We start from the raw sequence: 23,238 nt of genomic DNA, 5'->3' as shown, positions 1-23,238 counted from the left end.
AGATTTGAGCACAGCTGTAGTGAACTGTAATTTACGCTTGCTATTTTTGTAGTGTCATTTCCCCACTTCTATTTGGTCATTATCTCATTCCTTTCTTACCTCTGGGCACCCGTCAAAGAACTTCAATGATCCATCCACTATCCACTTGCCTAGATACAAGTGCCACCCCTCTTCAACCCATTTTCATACAGTCATAATTCCATTTTCCACTCTGGTATGTGCCCTGTTAATTTGACTGCTATCTTTTCTCACATAATAATTTACAATGTTTGTCTTTCCAATGCATATAGAGCAATCCAAAGTTTTTGAATGGTTTTTCACTTTTAAAGTCTGTGTCACTGTCATAAATCAAAACTGATTTTGTATAGTACATTCCAATATAAAAAAACCATCAAGTGATTCCATGGTTTCAATGTTAACTTGTAATATTTTCTTTTCATTGAGTTGATTACAGCACAGTACACTACAATGGCTCATGCAGAATGACTTAGCTATAATTCTAAAAGAGAGGTAGTGTTCATGGTGTTCACAAACAGAGAAAAGGAAGATGGCATAGATATATTCAGAGATGAAACAAGTTTAGAAGAAGTTACCTGTATAAAATTTTTGGGAGTTACAGTTGACAGTAAGCTCCAATGGAGACAAATATCCAGACATGTGGCTGAAAATGACTTCCAAGTTCATGGGGCCCTCCATCAGTAATGCTGGAATTCAGTATGATGTTGGCCCACCCTCAGCCTTGCTGACAGCTTCCACTCTCACAGGCATATGTTGAATCAGATGCTGGAAGGTTTCTTGGGGAATCGCAGCTCATTCCTCACTGAGTGCTGCACTGAGGAGAGGTATCGATGTCAGTGAGTGAGGCCTGGCATGAAGTTAGCGTTCCAAAACATCCCAAAGGTTTTCTTTAGGATTCGGGTCAGGACTCTGGCAGGCAAGTCCATTACAGGGATGTTCCTTCGTGTAACCACTCCACCACAGGCCGTGCATTATGAACAGGTGCTCGCTTGTGTTGAAAGATGCAATCGCCTTCCCTGAATTGCCCTTCAACAGTGGGAAGCAAGACGGTGCTTAAAACATCAAGTAGACCTGTGCTGTGATAGTGCCACATGAAACAACAAGAGGTGCAAGTCCCCTTCATGGAAAGTACGATTACACCACAACACCACCACCTCCAAATTTTACTGTTGGCACTCCAATACCCTGGCAGGTGACGTTCACTGGGCATTCTCATACCCACACCCTGCCATCGGATCACCACTTTGTGTACCGTGATTAATCATTCTGCACAACATTTTTCCACCGTTCAATCGTCCAACGTTTATGCTCCTTACACGAAGTAAGGTGTCGTTTGGCATTTACTGATGTGATGTGTGGCTTATGAGCACATCCAATTTTTCTCCCCTCATGCGTAACTGTCATAGTACTTGCAATGGATCCTGATGCGGTTTGGAATTCCTCTGTGATGGTCTGGATAGTTGTCTGCCTATTACACATTATGACTGTCTTCAATTGTCAGCAACCTCTGTCAGTCAACACATGACATCGGCCTGTATGCTTTTGTGCTGTGTGCTGTACATGTCCCTTCACATTTCCACTTCATCATCACATTGGAAACAGTGGACATAGGGATGTTTAGGAGTGTGTAAATCTTGTGTACAAGCATGTGACGCAAATGACACCCACTCACCTGACCACGTTTGAAGTCAATGAGTTCCACGGAGCTCCCCATTCTGCTCTCTTATGATGTCTAATGACTACTGATGTCAGTGATATGGAGTACCTGGCAGTAAGTGGCAGCATAATGCACCTAATTTGAAAAATGTATGTGTTTGGGGGTGGTTGGTTGGTTGGTTTGGGGGATTAAAGGGGCCAGACTGCTACGGTCATCGGTCTCTGTGTTTGGGGGTGTCTGGATACTTTTGATCACATAGTGTATAGGCAGTGCACCTTGTAAATTATCCACCACAACATTTATTATGAAACTGTTCACATATTTTGTTAAAAAAATTATATATACAGTGTATATGAGCTATTTGTACTATAGTTACAGTATGGAGCCAATCAGGCCTTTGTCAGAGAAAGAACACACACACACACACACACACAGACTGTAAAGAAAACTGGAATAGAGATCAACATAAAAATCATTTCTGTCCTTTTTATTGCTCATGTAAACCACACATTGCATGTTGTACCATCATACAGCGAGACCTTATAGAGGTAGTGGTCCAGATTGCTGTACACACTGGCACCTTTAACACCCAGTAGCATGTCCTCTTGCATTGAGGCATGCCTGTATTTGTCGTGCACACTATCCACAAGTTCATCAAAGTACTGTTGGTCCAGATTGTCCCACTCCTCAACTGCGATTCAGCGTAGATCCCTCAGAGTGGTTGGTGGGTCATGTCATTCATAAATAGCCCTTTTCTATCTATCCCAGGCATGTTCAATAGGGTTTATGTCGGGAGAACATGCTGGCCACATGCCAGGGGGGGGGGGGGGGGAGGGGGTGAATTGTGGTCCACGAAGATGAATGTCTTGCCAATATGGTTGCACTATTGGTTGGAGGATGGCATTTACATATCGCACAGCCATTATGGCACCTTCCTTGACCACCAGCAGCATACGTCAGCCCCACATAATGCCACCCCAGAACAGCAGGGAACCTCTACCTCTCTGCAGTTGCTGGACAGTGTGTTTAAGGCGTTAAGCCTGACCAGGTTGCCTCCAAACACATCTCAGATGATTGTCTGGTTGAAGTCATATGCAACACTCATCGGTGATGAGTTCATGATGCCAATCCTGAGTGGTCCATTCTGCATGTTGATGGGCCTATCTGTACCATGCTGTATGGTGTCGTGGTTGCAATGATGGACCTTGCCATGGACGTCAGGAGTGAAGTGCGTGTCATCCTGCCTATTGTCCACAGTTTGAGTCATAACATGGCATCTTGTGGCTTCACAAAAAGCATTATTCAACATGGTGACATTGCTGTCAGAGTTCCTCCAAGGCATAATCCATAGGTAGCAGTCATCCCTGCAGTAGTAGCCCTTCAACAGCCTGAGCAAGGCATGTCATCAACAGTTCCTGTCTCTCTGTATCTCCTTCATGTCTGAACAACATCTCTTTGATTCACTCTGAGACACCTGGACAGTTCCCTTGTTGTGCGCCCTTCCTGGCACAAAGTAACAATGGGGACATGATCAAACAACAGTACTGATCATCTAGGCATGGTTTAACTATAGACAACATGAGCCAAGTACCTAATTCCTTATGGAATGACTGGAACTGTTCGGCTGTTGGACCCGCTCCATCTAATAAGTGCTACTCATACATGGTTGTTTATATCTTTGGGTGGGTTTAGAGACATCTCTGAACAGTCAAAGGGACTGTGTCTGTGATACAATATCCACAGGTAATGTCTATCTTCAGGAGTTCTGGGAACTGGGGTGGTGCAAAACTTTTTTTGATGTTTGTATATTCATTGATGAACAGTACTTAAGTCAGGAATTTAAGACAAAATATGAATGTCATGGATGCTATGGACTAAAAGCTGGTTAAAACACATATGTTAATGTTTTGTGGATTTGTGGTTTATTTTCATCTCATAACATACATTCGCCATAATATACATTTGCATTCTATTCTGCTGGTGTATGGGAGAGATGGCAAAAATAATATAACACTAAAATGATATTTATGGAGATATGTATTGCATTGTGTACAACTCAAATTTCTAGTTCATCCTGCATGGATTCATCCACTGAGTAATAACATTTTATTGTCAGTGCTTCAAATAGCTATCTTTTAAGTGAACCTAAATTCATTTGCTTTAGTTTGATACCTTGTAATTTATTATACATTTTCATCCTCATTTACTGAGGTCTGTGGGCATACAATTTGAGGCCGTGGTTGGGAAGCATAACATTTCTTTGTTTCTTGCATCATGTAAATTAACGAAATGGTTTCCCTCACATAATTCATGCATACCTAATAATGGATTCAAAGTAGCTTGTACATGCTACTTTTTGTGTGTCACTGGCCGTAGTGGCCGAGTGGTTCTAGGTGCTACAGTCTGGAGCCGTGCGACTGCTACGGTTGCTGGTTCAAATCCTGCCTCGGGCATGGATGTGTGTGGTGTCCTTAGGTTAGTTAGGTTTATGTAGTTCTAAGTTCTAGGGGACTGATGACCTTAGAAGTTAAGTCCCATAGTGCTCAGAGCCATTTGAACCATTTTTTGTGTGTCCATGTCAGTTACCCACCTAGAACAGCTCGGCCAACCTGGCTGGCCCCCCACCCACATACCAGGCATGTACCCAGCCATAATGGTATGGGAACCTACAGAAAAAAATTGTGAACCCCATTTCAGCATCATTCACCTGATTTGAGGTTAGAGCATCATTAAAAATAGGAAACAGCACAGTTTCCTGTGAACAGTACATCAAACAAACTTAAATTAGATAACAACTGCTGAAATCATAGCGTTTCTCACAGTGGTCACCTTAGTTTTTCCGAAATTGCCTATACCTGCAGTTTCTGCACCCCTTATTCGTGAGAGGGGAGAAGGTTTGCATTTCCTAATAATCAATTAAATTCAGTTCCCCAACACTGTTACACTAAAAAATTCATTTTCTACAGGATTTCATCAACAAACAAGGGAGAATTGCAGTGACAATAGTCCATTCCAAGAGTTTGGTACCAGTGTTCACTTGTGCTGGCATTGTGTTCCACATCCCACGAAATTAGTCAATATATGTCCTCAATAATTAAATTTATTACATAGACACAGTTGATAAACAGAGCCACACAGTAATGTACAGAGCATCCTGCATAACCCTATAATGTAAAATTAAGATAATGACAGCAAGAAACAAAAACTGTTTTTTGCCATAAGCGTGGTGCAAAACCCTTAAGTTTCCGAGTGTAAGTGACTGATGGCCACTGGATTCAAGGTACTCAGTGAAGGCGGAATTATGCTTAACCTTCTGCTTGACATTTACAGCACTTGAGCATATATATGCCAGAGGCAGCACATTTATCGAATTAAGCGGTATACACTATTCTTATATTTTGAATACGAAGTAGTTTGGCTGTGCTATAGGGCTCATTACCCAAATATGAAAGCTTAGCAAACCTGTAATTTGAAGGTGCAAGACTCATAGTACTTTCTCAGTCAATTGCAAGTTTTTTACCCCGTGTAAGTTGTCAGTGATGGATGAGCTATAGCCATCACAGAAAGCAACTCTCAATAAAGAACACTGTGCAACCCACAGCTGTGTTTTCAATTGTAGGAATAGAAGTTTACTGTAAGTCCATGCCAAGATGGAATGCAATAATTTTTATGTACATGTATTTGGTATCAAAAAATGAATTTATGTAATATTATACACATGAACACTTATACATCTAGCTTGGGTGGATGCTCTACAATGATTATTTCGTTCACTGAGTTGATTACAATTCTAATGTTTTAATGATGTTACAGGACAGCCTGGCACTTTTTAAATGCGTGCTCACACCAAGTATTGAGCCCGAGCATGATGGAGCCTTCCTCACTGTAGAGCCAATAGAACTTGTGCAGAGTGGAGCCTACACTGATGTTGCTTACATGACTGGAATCACATCTGCTGAATGTTTGAAGTTTGTGGCTCGTAAGTAGAAAGTCTTCATAATACCTACTGAACAAGCAGTTGAAGTTAATTCACACTGGTCATCACATCACATGACTGTAGCATCTGCATCTATTCACAAAGTCTATCACATCACGTAGAGCCAATTTGTTTAGTCCAGTACCAAACGGTGAAAGTGAGCTTGTGATTTACCATCTGTGATACAAAATTCAAAGTGTATTGCCTGAACTGAATGGGGCCACCAGCCAAACAAAACCATAAGATCATTTGAGGAACTAAAAATTATAAACTTTATTACTGGCCAAAGCAAACTTTATAACGCACTTGAATAGTTTTGTGTGGTAAAATGTTGGCAAGTGAAACAACACTTCAAAACATCGAAACTTATTTCCTAGCGAAAATATACTTGAACAACACATAAAACGATATTTATAAGGGAATAAATAGAGTCTGTTTACCTTACCCATTATGTTTCATTTTTCCTTACATAACTAATAACATCAGAAACAACATCATTTTCTTCCTTCACTAGAGCTGACTTTTCGAAGTAAAATTTAATTTAATGAAAATTGCATCGTCACTTTGTTGTTGTTGTGGTCTTCAGTCCAGAAACTGGTTTGACGCAGCTCTCTGTGCTGCTCTATCCCGTGCAAGCTTCATCTCCCAGTACCTGCTGCGACCTACATCCTTCTGAATCTGCTTAGGGTATTCATCTTTTGGTCTCCTTCTACGATTTTTACCCTCCACGCTTCCCTCCAATACTAAATTGGTGATCACTTGATACCTCAGAACATGTCCTACCAAGTGATCCCTTCTTCTAGTCAACTATGTGACAAATTCCTCTTCTCCCTAATTCTCTTTAGTACCTCTTCATTACTCATGTGATCTACCGATCTAATCTTCAGCATTCTTCTGTAGCACCACATTTCGAAAGCTTCTATACTCTTCTTGTCTAAACTCTTTATCATCCATGTTTCACTTCCATACATGGCTACACTCCATACGAATACTTTCAGAAATGACTTCCTGGCTCTTAAATCTATACTCGATGTTAACAAATTTCTCTTCTTCAGAAACCCTTTCCTTGCCATTGCCAGTCTACATTTTATATCCTCTCTACTTCAACCATCATCAGTTATTTTGCTCCCCAAATAGCAAAACTCATCTACTACTGTAAGTGTCTCATTTCCTAATCCAATTCCCTCAGCATCACCTGACTTAATTCAACTACATTGCATTATCCTTGTTTTGCTTTTGTTGATCTTCATCTTATATCCTCCTTTCAAGACACTGTCCGTCCCATTCGACTGCTTCTCCAGGTCCTTTGCTGTATCTGAAAGAATTACGATGTCATCGGCAAACCTTAAAGTTTTTATTTCTTCTCCATGGATTTTAATTCCTACTCTGAATTTTTGTTTTGTTTCTTTTACTTCATGTTCAATATACAGATTGAATAACATTGGGATAGGTTACAACCCCGTCTCACTCCCTTCCCAACCACTGCTTCCCTTTCATGCCCCTCGACTCTTATAACTGCCATCTGGTTTCTGTGCAAATTGCAAATAGCCTTTTGCTCCCTGTATTTGACCCCTGCCACCTTCAGAATTTGAAAGAGAGTATTCCAGTCAACATTGTCAAAAGCTTTCTCTAGGTCTAAAAATGCTAGAAACGTAGGTTTACCTTTCCTTAAGCTATCTTCTAAGATAAGTCATAGGGTCAGTATTGCCTCACATGTTCCAACATTTGTACAAAATCCAAACTGATCTTCCCTGAGGTCGACTTCTACCAGTTTCTCCATCCGTCTGTACAGAATTCATGTTAGTATCTTGCAGCCGTGACTTATTAAACTGATAGTTCAGTAATTTTCACATCTGTCATCACCTGCTTTCTTTGGGATTGGAATTATTATATCGTTCTTGAAGTCTGAGGGTGTTTTGCCTGTCTGATACATCTTGCTCACCAGATGGTGGAGTTTTATCAGGGCTGGCTTTCCCAATACTATAAATAGTTCCAATGGAATGTTGTCTACTCCTGGGGCCTTGTTTCGACCAGTCTTGTAGTGCTCTGTCAATCTATTCACACAGTATCATAGCCCCCATTTCATCTTCATTTACATCCTCTTCCATTTCCATAATATTGTCCTCAAGTACATCACGCTTGTATAACCCTCTACATACTCCTTCCACCTTTCTGCTTTCCCTTCTTTGCTTAGAACTGGGTTTCCATCTGAGCTCTTGATATTCATGCAAGTGGTTCTCTTTTCTCCAAAGCTCTCTTTAATTTTCCTGTAGGCAGTATGTATCTTACCCCTAGTGATATATGCCTCTACATCCTTATATTTGTCCTCTAGACATCCTTGCTTAGCCACTTTGCACTTCCTGCTTCATTTACTGTGTTTTTATATTTTCCCCTTTCATCAATTAAATTCAATATTTCTTCTTTTATCCAAGGATTTCTACTAGCCCTTGTCTTTTTACCTACTTAATCCTCTGATACCTTCAATATTTCATCTCTCAAAGCTATCCATTCTTCTTTTACTGTATTTCAATCCCACATTCTTTTCAATCATTCCCTAATGCTCTCTCTGAAAATCATTCCCTAATGCTCTCTCTGAAAATCATTCCCTAATGCTCTCTCTGAAACTCTTTACAACCTCTGGTTCTGTCAGTTTATCCAGGTCCCATTTCCTTAATTTCCCACCTTTTTGCAGTTTCTTCAGTTTTAATCTACAGTTCATAACCAATAGATTGTGGTCAGAGTTCACATCTGCCCCTGGATATGTCTTACAATTTAAAACCTGGTTCCTAAATCTCTGTCTTACTATTGTACAATCTATCTGAACCCTTCCAGTGTCCCCAGGATTCTTGCATGTATACAACCTTCTTTTATGATTCTTGAACCAAGTGTTAGCTATGATTAAGTTATGCTCTGTGCAAAATTCTACCAGACGGCTTGCTCTTTCATTCCTTACCCCCATTCCATATTCACCTACTACTTTTCCTTCTCTTCCTTTTCCTACTATCGAATTCCAGTCACCCATGACTATTAAATTTTTGTCTCCCTTCACTATCTGAATAATTTCTTTTATCTCATCATACATTTCATCAATCTCTTCATCATCTGCGGAGCTGGTTGGCATATAAACTTGTACTGGGATGGGCTTTGTATCTATCTTCACTACAATAATTCATTCACTATGCTGTTTGTAGTAGCTTACCCATGCTCCTATTGTTTTATCATTATTAAACCGACTCCTACGGTACCCCTATTTGATTTTGTATTTATAACCCTGTATTCATCTGACCAGAAGTCTTGTTCCTCCTGCCACCAAACTTCACTAATTCCCACTATATCTAACTTTAACCTACCCTTCCATTTTTAAATTTTCTAACGAACCTGCCCGATTAAGGGATCTGACATTTCATGCTTCGATACGTAGAACACCAGTTTTCTTTTTCCTGATAACGATGTCCTCCTGAGTAGTCCCTGGCCAGAGATCCGAATGGGGGACTATTTTACCTCCGGAATATTTTACCCAAGAGGACGCCATCATCATTTAACCATACAGTAAAGCTTCATGCCCTTGGGAAAAGTTACAGCTTTAGTTTCCCCTTGCTTTCAGCCGTTCACAGTACCAGCACAGCAAGGGTGTTTTGGTTAATGTTACAAGGCCAGATCAGTCAATCATCCAGGCTATTGCTCCTGCAACTACTGAAAAGGCTGTTGCCCCTCTTCAGGAACCACACGTTTGTCTGGCCTCTCAACAGATACCCCTCCGTTGTGGTTGCACCTACGGTATGGCTATCTGTATTGCTGAGGCATACAAGCCTCCCCACCAACGGCAAGGTCCATGGTTCACGGGCGGGGAGTTATTCACTGTATGCAAATTATTAAAGAGTATTGGGACTGAAAATAGTTTGGACCTTATCACACTAGTATCTTTGCCGCTAATTGTCAAGGTGATTCCACTAATAAACGAGAAGTGAAAAATAGTGCCGTTAAAAGACTAAACTTGTGCTGAACAGACAGTGAAAGAATTTGAACCCATAATTAATATCATGTCGTGAGAATTGAGAAGCTTAGACATTGAAAGGCCCAGAAATATATTTATAATTTATCGCACATTAATGGCAATGGACAGTTTCATGGGAAAGTATATCTTTGGTGATAGGTACATGAAGACATGTAGTACTGACTGACTGTTATCATACTGAAACAGTACACACTAGGATCAACTCTCCTTTCATTGATCCCCCAGTGCCATCTCTCATTAATTTAAGAACTTAATTGTGTCAATAAAGCAGAAATATACGAGACATTCCCAGTGTTAACTAAATTCCAAAATCAGGTAGTACATAGACAATAATAGCTGTGAATATTCAAGGGTTATTAAAGGAAGCTGATAAACCTTTTTACAAACATATTTATTAGGATTCAATGAATGCATACAGACTGCTAAAATAACTAAATTAAATTACTCAGGGAAAAAAATTAGTAAAATAGACTGGGATTCAGTTGATATCTTACTCCAGAGTAATAAAAATATAAACAAAGCTGTCTTTGGATCCATCATGGTTGAAAGTTTATGAAACATCTCTGGAAAAACGCAATCAATTTTCAACTGCTACTTCACACGACTAGATTCACAATGTGATTCAGAGATGTTTTGTGCCTGACCCACATGGGAGGGAATGGTTCTTAACTAGCAGGGACAATATATACACGAACCTTTGAGATCAGCTCCACTGGGGGGGCGGGGGAAACGGCGAAGCGATATCTGTGCAGTCGCAACGACAATGGGTGTGGGGGCATGAGTTTCAGGACATGTGTCACATCTTCAGGAGCACATTAAAATGTAAGCCCACAAAGGATGCATATCTGAGTTTATAACAGGTTAAAATATTTTAAAATAGCGCATCCCTAGTAACATATTTTAGCCTTAGCTATGCATCCTTTGTAGACTCACATTTTAATATGCACCTAAAGATGGAACGTATGTCATGACATTGGGTGAGACTCCCCTTTTTAGAAACAAATAAGTTTCACTACTGTAGTGGATTTTATCATTCACAGTTAATAACAGTTGTAGATGTTCTGTCAAGAGATATGTGTAGAATTTCAAGGATGAGTCGCACGAATAATATAGAAGCATCTCCTTTGTAGACTGGTTGCATGTCTCTAGTAAACTACCAGTAAGCCCAAGTATTCCATTTGTTTTACCTATGACTATCTATTTGATCGTTGCATTTCATATCACTACAAATTGTCACACCCAGATGTTTACTTACATGAGTTGACCGATTCCAAATGTGACTCGTTGATACTGTGATCATGGGAAACAGTTTTTTTCATTTTTTGAAGTTCACAGTTTTAAATATTTGAACGTTTAAAGCAAGCTGCCAATCTTTGCAACATTTTGAAATCTTATCATTATCTGACTGAATATTTGCACAGCTTCTTCCAGACAGTACTACAGTGTACAGTGAATGGACAAAAATATGAAAATGCCAAAAATGCAACACATTACCATTCCTAATCCGGTGCAGAAAAACTGTTCACATTCCAGAGCTTCCAGGTCCTGAATGGTTTTCAAGGGAATCTTATACCATTCTACCTATGAAACAGTGGCAAATTCAGGTAACAATGATGGAAGTGAACAGAGATCATGGAACCTTGCCCCTGAAATAGACCACAAAGGTTCAATAATATTGATCTATGGTGACTTGGTGGTCAGGGGACATGCAATAATTAATCCTTGTACTCACGAAACCAGCCCTGGACGATGTGGGTAGAGTGAACATGGCCCCTGTCGTCTTGGATCACAGGGTCAACATTGGGGAACAAACATTGTACCAGGGGATGTACCTGCTCACCCAATATAGTCACATATTCCTTGGCAGTAATGCGTCCTTACAGATTAATCATGGGGCCCGTGGATTACCCCGATATGGTTGCCCAAGTCATCATCGACCCCCCGCCATATTTCACTCTCAGGACGTTAAATCGACCAGATGTTGGAAACAATGTGGAACGAGACTCATCCGACCAAATGGGTTTCTTCCATTGCTCTATAGTCCAGAGTTTAGGGCGTTGGTAGCTTTCCTGTTATAGACATTTGTGTCACTGACGAGCGACTTTGGAATTCCAGCTTGCCTTGCAGTTTCATGCTGATAGAGCTCTCTTTGTGTTGTTTTGGTGCTGGTAGGGTCTGCGAGTGTGACATTAATTCCTGCAGTGACTTTTGAGTTCAAAATAGACTCTAAGATACTACGACAAATGTGTATCAAGGACAAGAGCCTAAGGTTTTTTGGATCGCTTCTGCTACCCTTCTTGTAGACGGGTGTTGCCATTGTTTTGTCCCAGTTACTAGGCACTGTTGTTTTTTTGAAGTATCTACGGTATATTATTATAATTGAAAGAGGGATTGACTCAGCTGCAAATTCAAAATACTCGTAGAATCTCATAGGGACTGCATAACACCCTAGAGCTTTGTTCAATTGTAGCAGTTTCAGTTTTTCTCAAAACCACAAACATTCTATCACTATCACTCATCTTTACAATGGCAAGAAAATAACATTGGAGCAATACCCCTGGTTTACCGTTTGTAAAAGAACTTTTGAAAACCAAGTTCAGTCTTCTGCTTTTGATTGCCTAGCCTCAATTTCAATTTATTTTTCACGTCCATGACTTCATGGGCTTTAGAACCACTAACAGTCTTTACAGATGACTAGAATTTCTTTGGGTTTTGTGAGAGATTCCTCGATAACGTTCTACTAAACTAACTGTTGAATACTTCACTCATTGCACCTTCACAGCCAAATTCGTTTTATTTAGCATCTCTGAATCTACAGCCCCATTCTTTGTTGTATACCTATTGTGTAATAGTTTCTGTTTCTTTGGCAGTTTCTTTACAGAGATTGTATTCTACAGAGGGTACCTCCCATCATGAACTGTTCTACTAAGCAAATATCTATCAAGTGCTCTGTCAACTATTCTTGAAAATCTGAGCCATAGTACAGGGTGTCCCATTCAAATCTCCCTGATTTTAAGGACCCAGGAGAGAGAAACCTTAATAGTATGACAATGACAAATGCACCACATTGTAGAGCATCTCAAAGAATTTATATTCCCGTGTCAGAAGTGCCGAGCATTGTCTCCAGAGTGCAGCATGCTTGCATGAACAAAAAATGACAACTCCACAGCAGTGTGCACAAGCAGTAGTGTGGTTTGCAGAAACAAAATTACTGATTACTGTGCAAAGAAATTATCGTCATGTGTATCAACATGATCCACCTGATGTGAAAACAATTAAGGAATGATACAGGAAGTTTCTGGCAACAGGAAGTGTTATGAAACATCCTGGTGATGTATGTTATGGAGTTTCAGAAGAGACAGTGGAGGATATCAAACGTTTCTCAGAAGCCCACGTAAGTCAATTCGTCAAGCATTTAGGCAACCTGATGTACCTCGATCAACACTGCATCGTGTAGTTCACCAGCATCTTCATATGTGTGCTTACAAAGTGCATTGCTCTAGTCCACTAATGGCCGTCTCCACCATCATCATCAGGAGTAAAACTACTGACTGCCGAGACTTTTTTTTAATTGTTATTTCAGTTCCCCACATAGGGGGCAGGCTGGCAGCAGACATAGCTGCTCTTCAGACAAAGGTTACAAAAAGCGTATTTAAAAAGTTAAAATATATAAAAGCTGATAGTGAGAGATGATTATGTAAAAAAAGTTATAATTTTTAGATAAAAACAAGTAACAATAAATGAGAATTTGTGAAATATACATAGATAGGAATACTGAGGGTTTTTAAAACTCATTTGATGATTTTATATTATGGCTAAAATACAGTCACTCATGAAGGTAAGTGTTGCCATGGTGTAATGGTGATGTTGTGAGGTGACACTCGAAAAATATTGTCATGATGAAGGTGGAATGGTCAGTATGACCATGGGGTCCTGTAGAACTGCAGGTAGCCACTAAAAGGCAGTATGATCATGGGGTCCTGTAGAACTGCAGGTAGCCACCAAGAGGCAAAAAAGTGGATGAAAGGGGACGGGGAAAATTGGACAATGGTGTGTGGGTGATTAGGGTTGGAAAGAAGGGTATATCTCAGGATGGGAAGTGGGAGTTAGTTAAAATTCCGATGGAAGAGGATAGATATGGCGTGGAGTTGCATGGAAAGTGGAATATGGATGTAGTGGCGCAGCAGAGTATGTGGATTCATGATTAGTGTGTGGAAAATTGGTTGCTGGGACTGGGTTGTTTTGCAATTTATGTATCATATTCGAAGGTGCTCTAGGAACAGAAGAAGGTGTGGGAAGTGGATGAGTAGGTACAGGATGCGAGTTGGGGAAAGCAGGCAGATGTGGAACGTGAGGTGGAGGCGAGGTGCATGTCTTTCCAGTATTTCAAAGGACCCACAGAATTTAGGTGAGGCAGAGATTCGGGCAATGTGAACGTATGTTAGGATGGTGCGGATGAGGGATTTATAGGTGAGGATAATGGTAAAAGTATGTAGACACCATGTGCGGCTTGTTAGTAATTTTAGTAGTTTTAGTCGCTTTCAAGTTTTGTGTTGGATGGTAAGGAGATGTGCATTCCACTTTAATTTTCTGTTGAGCATTAGTTCTAAATACTTTACTTCATCAGTCAGAGGGATAGGTTGTTCGTAGATGGAGAGGTGGAAATCTGAAGAACCGAAATGCTGAGTGGTGTGACCAAAGATGGTGGATAGGCTTTTCTGTGGACTGTCTTGAAGTTCCCATACATTACACCAGTTGACTAGGAGATTCAAGTGGCCTTGGAGGGAGGCTTGGGAGAGTTGAAGGGTATGATAAATGGCTAGGTAGGTGATGTCATTGGCATATTGCAGGAGGTACTTGGGGGTGGCAGCTTGGGAATGTCTGCAGTGTACAGGATGTAAAGGATGGGTGAGAGGACCGAGCCTTGAGGTACACCTGCAGCAGGGAAAAGATGTGGGACAGGCATGGTTGATTGTGATGTATGTAGGATGGTGTTGAAGGAAGGATGCTGTAATGCAGATATACTTAACTGGGAGTTCATAGGTTTGTAGTTTGAAGAGTAGTCCAGTATCACATACCCGGTCAAAGGCTTTTCAGATATCAAGGGCGACAAATATGGCGGACTTTCATTTATTCAGTTGATGGGAGATTAGTTGGGTAAGGTAAGGAAGTCGGTCATCAGTGGAATAGTTGGGACGAAAGCCATATTGGATAATGGCAATGGGTAGGTGGATCACAAGAAGCTGATGGATTTGGGGGGTGAGAATAGTCTCAAAGATTTTGCTGAAAACTGATGTGAGGCTGACCGGTTGACATGATGTAGTCTGTGAAGATGGTTTATCAGGTTTCAGGAGGAGGATGACTTCAGACATTTTCCACTGCTCTGGGTAATAATCTGTGTTCAGTATGGTATTGTAAAGGATTTCGTGATAAGGTCTGGGACATTTCTTGAGGAGGCGGTAGGTAATTTTAACGTGGTCAGGTGCAGTGTTTCGCTTTTTAGCGAGTTTTTGTGTAATGTCATCAGCTGTTGTTGGTGTGTTTAGTCCTATTTGTGGAGTGTCGTGTAAGTACTGGAAGTTTAGTGCGAGAGATGGGGTGGTTTCATTGGCATGTTCATACATGTAAGAGTCCATCGTGTAATCAAAGTTAGGATCTTGTGTTGGTATGGTAAATGTGCCTTCCATGTAGGATGCAAAGTGGCTGGCTTTGGTGAGATTGTCTGGAAGCGGTCTTTTGTTATGTAGGATGCAAAGTGGCTGGCTTTGGTGAGATTGTCTGGAAGCGGTCTTTTGTTATGTAGGATGGATAGGTGGGAGTGGGGTTGTTTCTGTAGAGTCCATGGAAGGCTTTCCAAGACTTATCAGAGTTTCTAGGTGTTTCTTTTAGTTAGTGCATGTCATGTGCCAGTCCCAAAGTCACATGGCTTGTAAATAACTGCAAACATGTCGCTGGAGCCGTCAGTGGCGCGTGAGCATGCCTCGGTCACGAGTACGAAGGAATTCTCTGTAGGTGCGAAGAGATTCTTGGCGCAGGGCAAGAGCACATGAGCACAGGGAGCAAGAGGAAGACAGTTTTAATAGTGAATTCAGAGTGGGATATGGTTGGAAATGGCATCCAAGAAGGCGTATTGTATGAAGTCAACCTCACTTTGGATGCCATCAGGATTTTGGAGGCTGGGATCATGGCTTTCGATTAAGCTATGGATTTGGGCACAGTATGCATTCCACTCTGCACAGGAATAATCCTGGATACCTCAGGATGGACTATTAGGAGTGGTGTGAGTTGGGTTGGGTACACTGTATGAGATCTGAAGGAGGACAGGTTGGTGATTACTCCCAGTTGGATCTAGGACTTCTACTGCAGTGCACCTCAAGAAGATGTGGATGCAAAAATGGTACTGGGGGTGGTACATGCATCACAATGGGTGTGGACAGGGAAATGGATATTGTGGCCAATGAGGATGCTGACAAACTCACACCACCTATGTTTTTCTCAATTCTGCAGGACTGAAGTTTAAGATTGGCTGTGATTATTATGGGGGTTGGTCTAAATTTGTCTGGAAATCGTAAGGGATGGGATGATTAGCATGGATGTAGATAGTAGCAAGAGTTACTGTCAGTTTTGAGAATTGGCGGGGGTAAGGTGCTCAGTTGGATAATTGAGAAGCGGTTGGGGAATAGAGGAAATATTTCAGATTATCAGTGCGATGTAAGATGTAAGGAGACATACAGATGGGATGGTGGGGTTTGAGAAAGCTTACATTGAGGAGGAGAGCATAGAGTTCTTGTTGTAGGAGGTTATGGATAAGAAGATGTTCATTAGAGTGGAGGGAATGGATATTTCGATAGAGGATGTTGTACGTCTGCTACAACATTTTCAGTAAAACAAGGAGTTGGAAGGGTAGGTTTTGCTAGTGTTTCCAGACGATCAAAAGTGAAATGGGCTTGATTTTGGAATATGTGACATAAGTATTGAAAAGGATGAGGGTCTTTTCAAAAGGATAGATGTTTTGCCAGATTAATGTTGTGAAACTGACTATATCTTAAACGGTGGGTGGAGGACAGAGGGAGTTGTTTGTGAGGAGTAGTTGATCAGTTGTGCGTTTGTGGATGGTGAGTTCAGGCTTTTTGGGAGAGAGCTTGGATTTGCATTTGTCGGAGTAGGTGGGATGAGGTTGGTCGCAGATGTTGCAGGGAGGAGGGGAGTTTGGGTTCGGGGATTGTTTGTGAAAGTGGTTTTGCTTGCAATGACGACAGGTGGAGTGCGTTCCTGCAGTGTTCTGTCAGATCTCCATTGTATTGGAGGCATCGCTGAAATCTGTAAGCTAGTGTAGTGGATCGAGATGCTTCTACAGGAAGCGTCCTGCGGTTAATCAAGGCCCCATATTTTATTGGTGTCATTTGATTCTGAGAAGCTGGTACTAGGAAGCGTGGTCCATTAACACACTGAATGCAGAGTGCCTTGCACACATTGATTCCCAGTTGCGAGTTGAGTTCACTTTCGTCTCTTTGTCAGTGTAACTTAAGTTGACCTTTTTGACCACTGATTTAAATGTGGGGGTTCAGCGTGGAGGTTGCGATTGTTTAGGCGGAGGATTTGTAAGTATTGTAGTGGTAGCATTTCCTTCAAAAGATGGAATAAGTCGGAGGAGGGATGAATGTGAATGAGAAGTGTTTTTTAATGATGATGGAATATTTCCTAGGCACGATTTGCTGTATTTGCATTGCTCGTATGTAGCGCTGAATGTGATTTAGGAGTGTCTTTAGACTGAGAAATTTTGGGTCACACCTGATGAGCAAAAAAGAAAGACGAATGTACCAGGTGTAGCTGTTCTAGAATGAGTTCGAGCTGCATGCTGTCAGTATCTGGTAAAGTTCACTGGATCCTTATGGTTCCACCAGGATGATCACTGGTACTCGACCTTTTGTTAGTTTTGTTGATAAGATTTCGCTGGGTGTGGAAGGGAGGCTGGGGGATGACAGAGGGCAGGAAATGTTTACCTGCTGGTGTCGGAGTATACATCGTAGCTGGTGCTCGTAGCTGGCGGTGTCGGGGCTACTCCAGTGATAGTTTGGCTGCTACTGTTGCTTATGGTACTGCGACTGACGATGCTGCTAGCGATGATGTGGCTGGTGCTGGGAGAGCTGGTGGTGATGGAGATGATGCTGCAGTCTGCGGAGTCGGTGGCGCTGTAGGTGGCGCTGGACTCTTGTTAACAGGTCCAGTGGACTTTTGACAGGTTGTTGTTGCCCATGTTGTTGTCCAGGTAGCAGGCGGCATTGTGTAGATTGCGGCTGTATTTTTTGGGCAGCAGTTCCGGGCGAAGTCCTCTTCTGAAGCTTTGGCCATCGTATAGCAATCCGGCGATAGAGATAGAGGGCCTCCGTGACGGAAGAAGCTGACCTCTCAGCGATGATTTTGTAAACACTGCTGACGACGGGTGTGCAGCGGCGGTGACAGTCCGATGCAATAACATAGAAGTTTTGGCTAACTGGTTCTGAATCTAGAAGAGTAGCTTCTAGCAAGTCAGTCACTCCGAGTTAAAGGTCTCCAGCCCTTGCTGTGCCGGCACTGGCACGATGTTCCGCTTATACAGCTATGATTATGGCCGCTGGCACCAATCAGAGAGGGCTAAAATGATGCCTGCGCAGAAGGTGAGAAGCAGCTTCGGTCCGCCGTGGGACCGAGTGACATCATTTGGCGCGAGGGGTGGACGCCCAGGTTCGAAACTGTCGCTCCCACCTTCCTACAAGCGTTAAGCATCCGTTGTTGCTTTCTTTTGTCATGCAAAGCCCGCTCTCACTGCCTTGTCAGTGTGTACGCCTGAACTCTGTTGAAACTGTTGCTGATCATCCTAATTTCACCTATCTCTTTTATAACGGAATCCCAGTAAGTAGACGTATGAGCCAAGATTCTTGTGTTTTCAAATTGCAATTTTTGACCGTATTCCAGGCAAGCTCGTTTGTTTAATATGTATGTCCCTGGTTCTTGGTACAACGCTCTGCAACTGCGCGAGATGTCTGACCTATATAGATGCTGCCGCACGCGCAAGGAACAGGGAACCGACGCACACTGGTCGAAATTTGAATGCCGATAGTTTTAATCACCCAGTACACAAGAAAGCGGCCCTGAACATGCCAATTCACATAGAAATAGTTATTTAGGATGACGATCACCTACAATCTGTATTGCAGCACTTCAGACACGTTTTCAGAGGTCATAGTTATAGCTAGAGAGACACTGCAAACGCTTTCAGGTGCCACCAAAGAAGGACGCCTTGTGAATCGGCAGAAGAAGCTAAGGAGGCGGCTTTCCTGCCGTACTGAGGGGCAACAAGCAGCAAGTTAGCACGTGTACTGCAGAGAATTGGACTGAGCCCAGCTTCCGCTCGCCTCCAAGATAAGAGATATGCTGCGTCCTGTTAAAGACGACATAGCTCTCCATGTGCCCTGTGCGTATGCTGTCCCTTTCGAGTGCGGCAGCATGTATTTAGATCAGAATATTCGCACAACTGTACAGCGCTGTACCAAGCACAAGAGTCATACATACTAAGCAAAGGGAGCTTGAAAAGTCGGCCAGTGCTGAGCACTGCCAGGAGAAGGGACGCAAGATACAGTTTGAGAACACGAGACTCCTGGCTCATGCGGCAACTTACTGAGATTCTGTTATAAAAGAGGCAGTTGAGATTAGAATGAACAGCAGCAGTATTAACAGAGACCAGAGGTACACACTGAGTTGGGAGTGGGGGCGGTCTTTGTATATTGAAAGGAATCAGCGAAGAATGCTTAATGCTTGTAGGGAGGCAGGAGATGCAGTTTCAAACGTGGAGCCACCGGACGTCACTAGGTCCCGCGACAGGCCGGAGCTACTAAGAGCTGTCCAACTCGCATTGTTTTGGCCTTCTCTGATTGGTGCCAGCGGGCGTAATCGTGAGCACGTAAGCGGAACATCGCACCAGCCCTGGCAGTCAGTAGTTTTACTCCTGAGGACGAAGGTGGAGATAGTGATTTTTTTTTTCCTTTATTGAGTTTCGATTCCCCCCAAAGGGGGCGGGCTGGCAGCAGCTTAGTACGCTGCTCTTCAGCCTACAGAATTTGTTTTAAAAAAATGAAGATAATAAATAATAAAAGCAGGCAATGAAATCGGTGACTAAAATGGTAAAATGGCCGAGAGTTGTGGAACTTAAAACATAAAAGAAAGGGTTGATGATGCTAATAAAATACACAAGAAGCAGACAGGTAAAAAAATAGACAGACAATTAAAAAACACGGTGACAGTCTGGTTTCTGTTTGCAAGAGATATGAAAATCACACCCAGTGACAGCATGATTTCTGTTCACAATACTTTGGAAAGACGCATAACACTGAACATTCACTTGAACACCCCACTAAAAAGTTGGCACAAATATGACACACCACAGCCGAGAGCAGATGGGGAGCGGAGGGGGGGGGGGGGGGGGGGGGGAACCTGGAGACATGGTGGGAAAGAAAAAGGGGGAAGGAGAGGAAAAACGAAGTGGGGGGAGGGGGGAAGGAGCCGACGGAGGACGACGACTCTTAAGAGGGGGGGAGGGGGCTGGACAGACACGAGAGGGAGTGGGGAAAGGCAGAGGGGGGGAATGCAAAATGACTCGGAGGGGGGGGGAGGCAGAGAGAGGGTAGGCAGGGAAAAAGCAGGATGGAAGGGGGCAGGGGAAGAGGAAGCCCGGGGAAGGATAGAGGAAAGGAGGGGGAGGTGAGGATCAGAGTTGATAGGCGGGATAAATGGAGGGAGAGACGGCATCATCCAGGAGGGGGAGTTGACGGAAGACACCTTGGGAAAGGAGATGAAGGGTGTAGAGGTGGAGGGTAGGGGGGACACAACAGTGAAGGCGCGGCAGAGGGTGGGGGTTGGAGAGGAGAGGAGCAACCAGGGGATGAGGGGGATCAAGGCGGTGGGAGGTGTAGAGGATGCAGATATGTTCGAGGAATAGGAGTAGATAGGAGAAAGGGATGAGGTGATATAGTCATCGAAAGCTCTAGAATTTTATTCGAATAGACATGGCTTGCAAACCGAGAACAACTCCATTTTGAACATGAGCGAGCAGTGTAGGGGCAACTGTGTGAACCAAGAGCACTGTTGCCACATAAAACAGGTTAGCGACGTTCGATACTAGTCGTTTCCTTCTGAAGCTGCTTGGCTGAAATGACTCTGTGACAACAGCGTGCGTGTACAGTCTTGGCCGAGGAAACAGAAGGAAGACGGGGGGTGGGAAAACTTACGTATCTATCCCGGTTAATTCTTTAACTGTCTTCCTTTGTTGTTTGTTTTTCCGGTCAAGTTTTCCATCTCCTCAGGCCCTGTGCCTTTGGCACGGCCCAATCTCTCCAAGTCAGCGGTACGGCCTTAATGTCAAATGGCTTACGCTGTCACAATATGATAAATGAGATTCTTTGCTCCCCACATAGAGGGGTTGGACGTTGAAGACAAGTGTTTCCAACAAGGTGCTGGCACCTGTCTCTCTCCGCACGAATCACGCTCATTGCGGCAGGAGAAATTTCAGATTAGTGTCACTTCACGTCATGGAGACCAGAAATGGCCACCAAGAACGTGCGACATGACATCGTATAGATATTACCTGTGGGCTTACGTGAAGTCGAGTGTTCGTGCGAACAAACCAAGAATGATTCCTAAGTGAACCAAACAGAGCATCACATTTTTGGAATCGAAAATGTCATTAAAAATGTTATAGAAAGTGTGTCAGTTTGGCAACAAGGTATTAATTTCCACTGTAAGCCAGATTGTATACCGAAGACCTGAAAATAAAAATATTTGCAGTTTTCGAGAAACTAATATGTTTTATTCAAAAATGAAATTGTGCTTTCTTATTGGGACACACTTTAATTGTAGCTTTAGCCAGCCTTTATTTTTGCACTACTTTGGCATGAACTGCATGGAACTTCCATTCAAATGTGCCTAAAATTTTCTATATTACTGCTGTGCAGCAAATGGTGAGTTATCGACGGCAGAACAGGTAGCTGATCTGGACCAGAACTTCGATCTGTACGTAGCACCTGATCTGCGTCTTCCAACCGAAGAAGAGAGAGAAGAGGGAGCGAAAGAAGTGAGACAGTTCTACTACGGGAATTCAACCATAACGCTGCAGGATAACTACACAACAGTTGCTGTAAGTGTGCACCAGATACTCCTTGTTAACTTCAGCGATAAACTCGGCAGTAGTGTACAACCATTTATCTACCACCTGACGTGTTACTCTCCTATAGAAATTTAGTTATTTCTTGGATTGCATCTAATATTCAAGAATATGGTAATCAGTTTAATTTCATAGAACTTGATATAAAAGAATTCCTTCAACAATAATGCAAATATCATCGTAAGAGGGAGCGTAGCGCATCATTTAGATAGTGGGAATGTGGTCTTAATGACGCACTGCTATTGTGCGTGGTATGATCACTTAAGATGCTCAGCAGAAGTTGCAGATGTGTTGATATCAAATACCTGAGCTGATTTTTGAGACCCAGCATCCGTCAGTATTACTTAGTGGAGACTGTATCTGACAAGATTGAAGTCCGACAGAATCACTGACCAGAGACAATGACCGAATCATTCTTAACTATTTCTTGCACGTAGCAAGCATAAGACACACTAAAATGATCGACATTGAATCTCAGGTCTGCAATTTACTAAGCGCAATATCAAATTAATAACTAAATGCAATATGCATTCTACCATTACGTCCCTTCACAGTACTCTGCCGACTCCGTTATGTCAGCCGAAGATATCTCAAACTATCTTAATTTGCACGCAAATATGTAAATAACCGAACTAGTAAGAATAATAACACAACGTTATTCAAGCCTGTTTCACATTTAATTCTAAGCACATCTACATCTATATTCTGCAAACTGCTGTGAGGTGCGTGGCAGAGGGTACGGTCTATTGTACCAGTTAACGGGCTTTCTTCCCGTTCCATTCAAGTATGGAGAGCGGGAAGAATGATTGATTGAAGGCTCTGTGCGTGCAGTAATTACTCTGATCTTATCCACATGGTCCTTATATGAGCGGATTGTAGTATATGCCTACAACAGTCATTTAAAGCTGTTTCTGGAAATTACGTCAATTAACTTTTTAGGAATTGTTTACATCTATCTTCAAGAGTCTTCCAATTCAATTTCTTCAATGCCTCAGTGGCAGTCCCCCATAGATCAAACAAACCTGTGATCATTCGCGCTGTCCTTCTCTGTATGCGTTCAATATTCCCTGTTCAAAAATGGTTCAAATGGCTCTGAGCACTATGGGACTCAACTTCTGAGGTCATCAGTCCCCTAGAACTTAGAACTACTTAAACCTAACTAACCTAAGGACATCACACACATCCATGCCCGAGGCAGGATTCGAACCTGCGACCGTAGCGGTCGCGCGGTTCCAGACTGTAGCGCCTAGAACCGCTCGGCCACCCCGGCCGGCTATTCCCTGTTAGTCCTGTTTGGTACGAGTCCCACACACTTGAGCAATATACTAGAACCGGCTGCACGAGTGGTTTGTAAGCAGTCTCCTTTGTAAACTAAC

The 23,238-nt window shown here is 42.5% G+C and overlaps 1 protein-coding gene across 1 annotated transcript in view; it reads left to right on the top strand.

Moving 5' to 3' along the window:
- LOC124623094 (esterase FE4-like) overlaps window positions 1-23,238 on the top strand; it is a 136,248-nt gene that overhangs the window by 66,722 nt on the left and 46,288 nt on the right. Inside the window, exons 6-7 of the mRNA XM_047148888.1 lie at window positions 5,489-5,654; window positions 21,654-21,835. Coding sequence (XP_047004844.1) covers window positions 5,489-5,654; window positions 21,654-21,835 — 348 coding nt within the window. The remainder of the gene's footprint in view (window positions 1-5,488; window positions 5,655-21,653; window positions 21,836-23,238) is intronic.

The sequence above is a fragment of the Schistocerca americana genome, chromosome 1 (assembly GCF_021461395.2).
Source record: "Schistocerca americana isolate TAMUIC-IGC-003095 chromosome 1, iqSchAmer2.1, whole genome shotgun sequence".
Lineage (NCBI taxonomy): Eukaryota > Metazoa > Arthropoda > Insecta > Orthoptera > Acrididae > Schistocerca > Schistocerca americana.
This window is presented reverse-complemented; position numbering and strand designations above follow the sequence as displayed.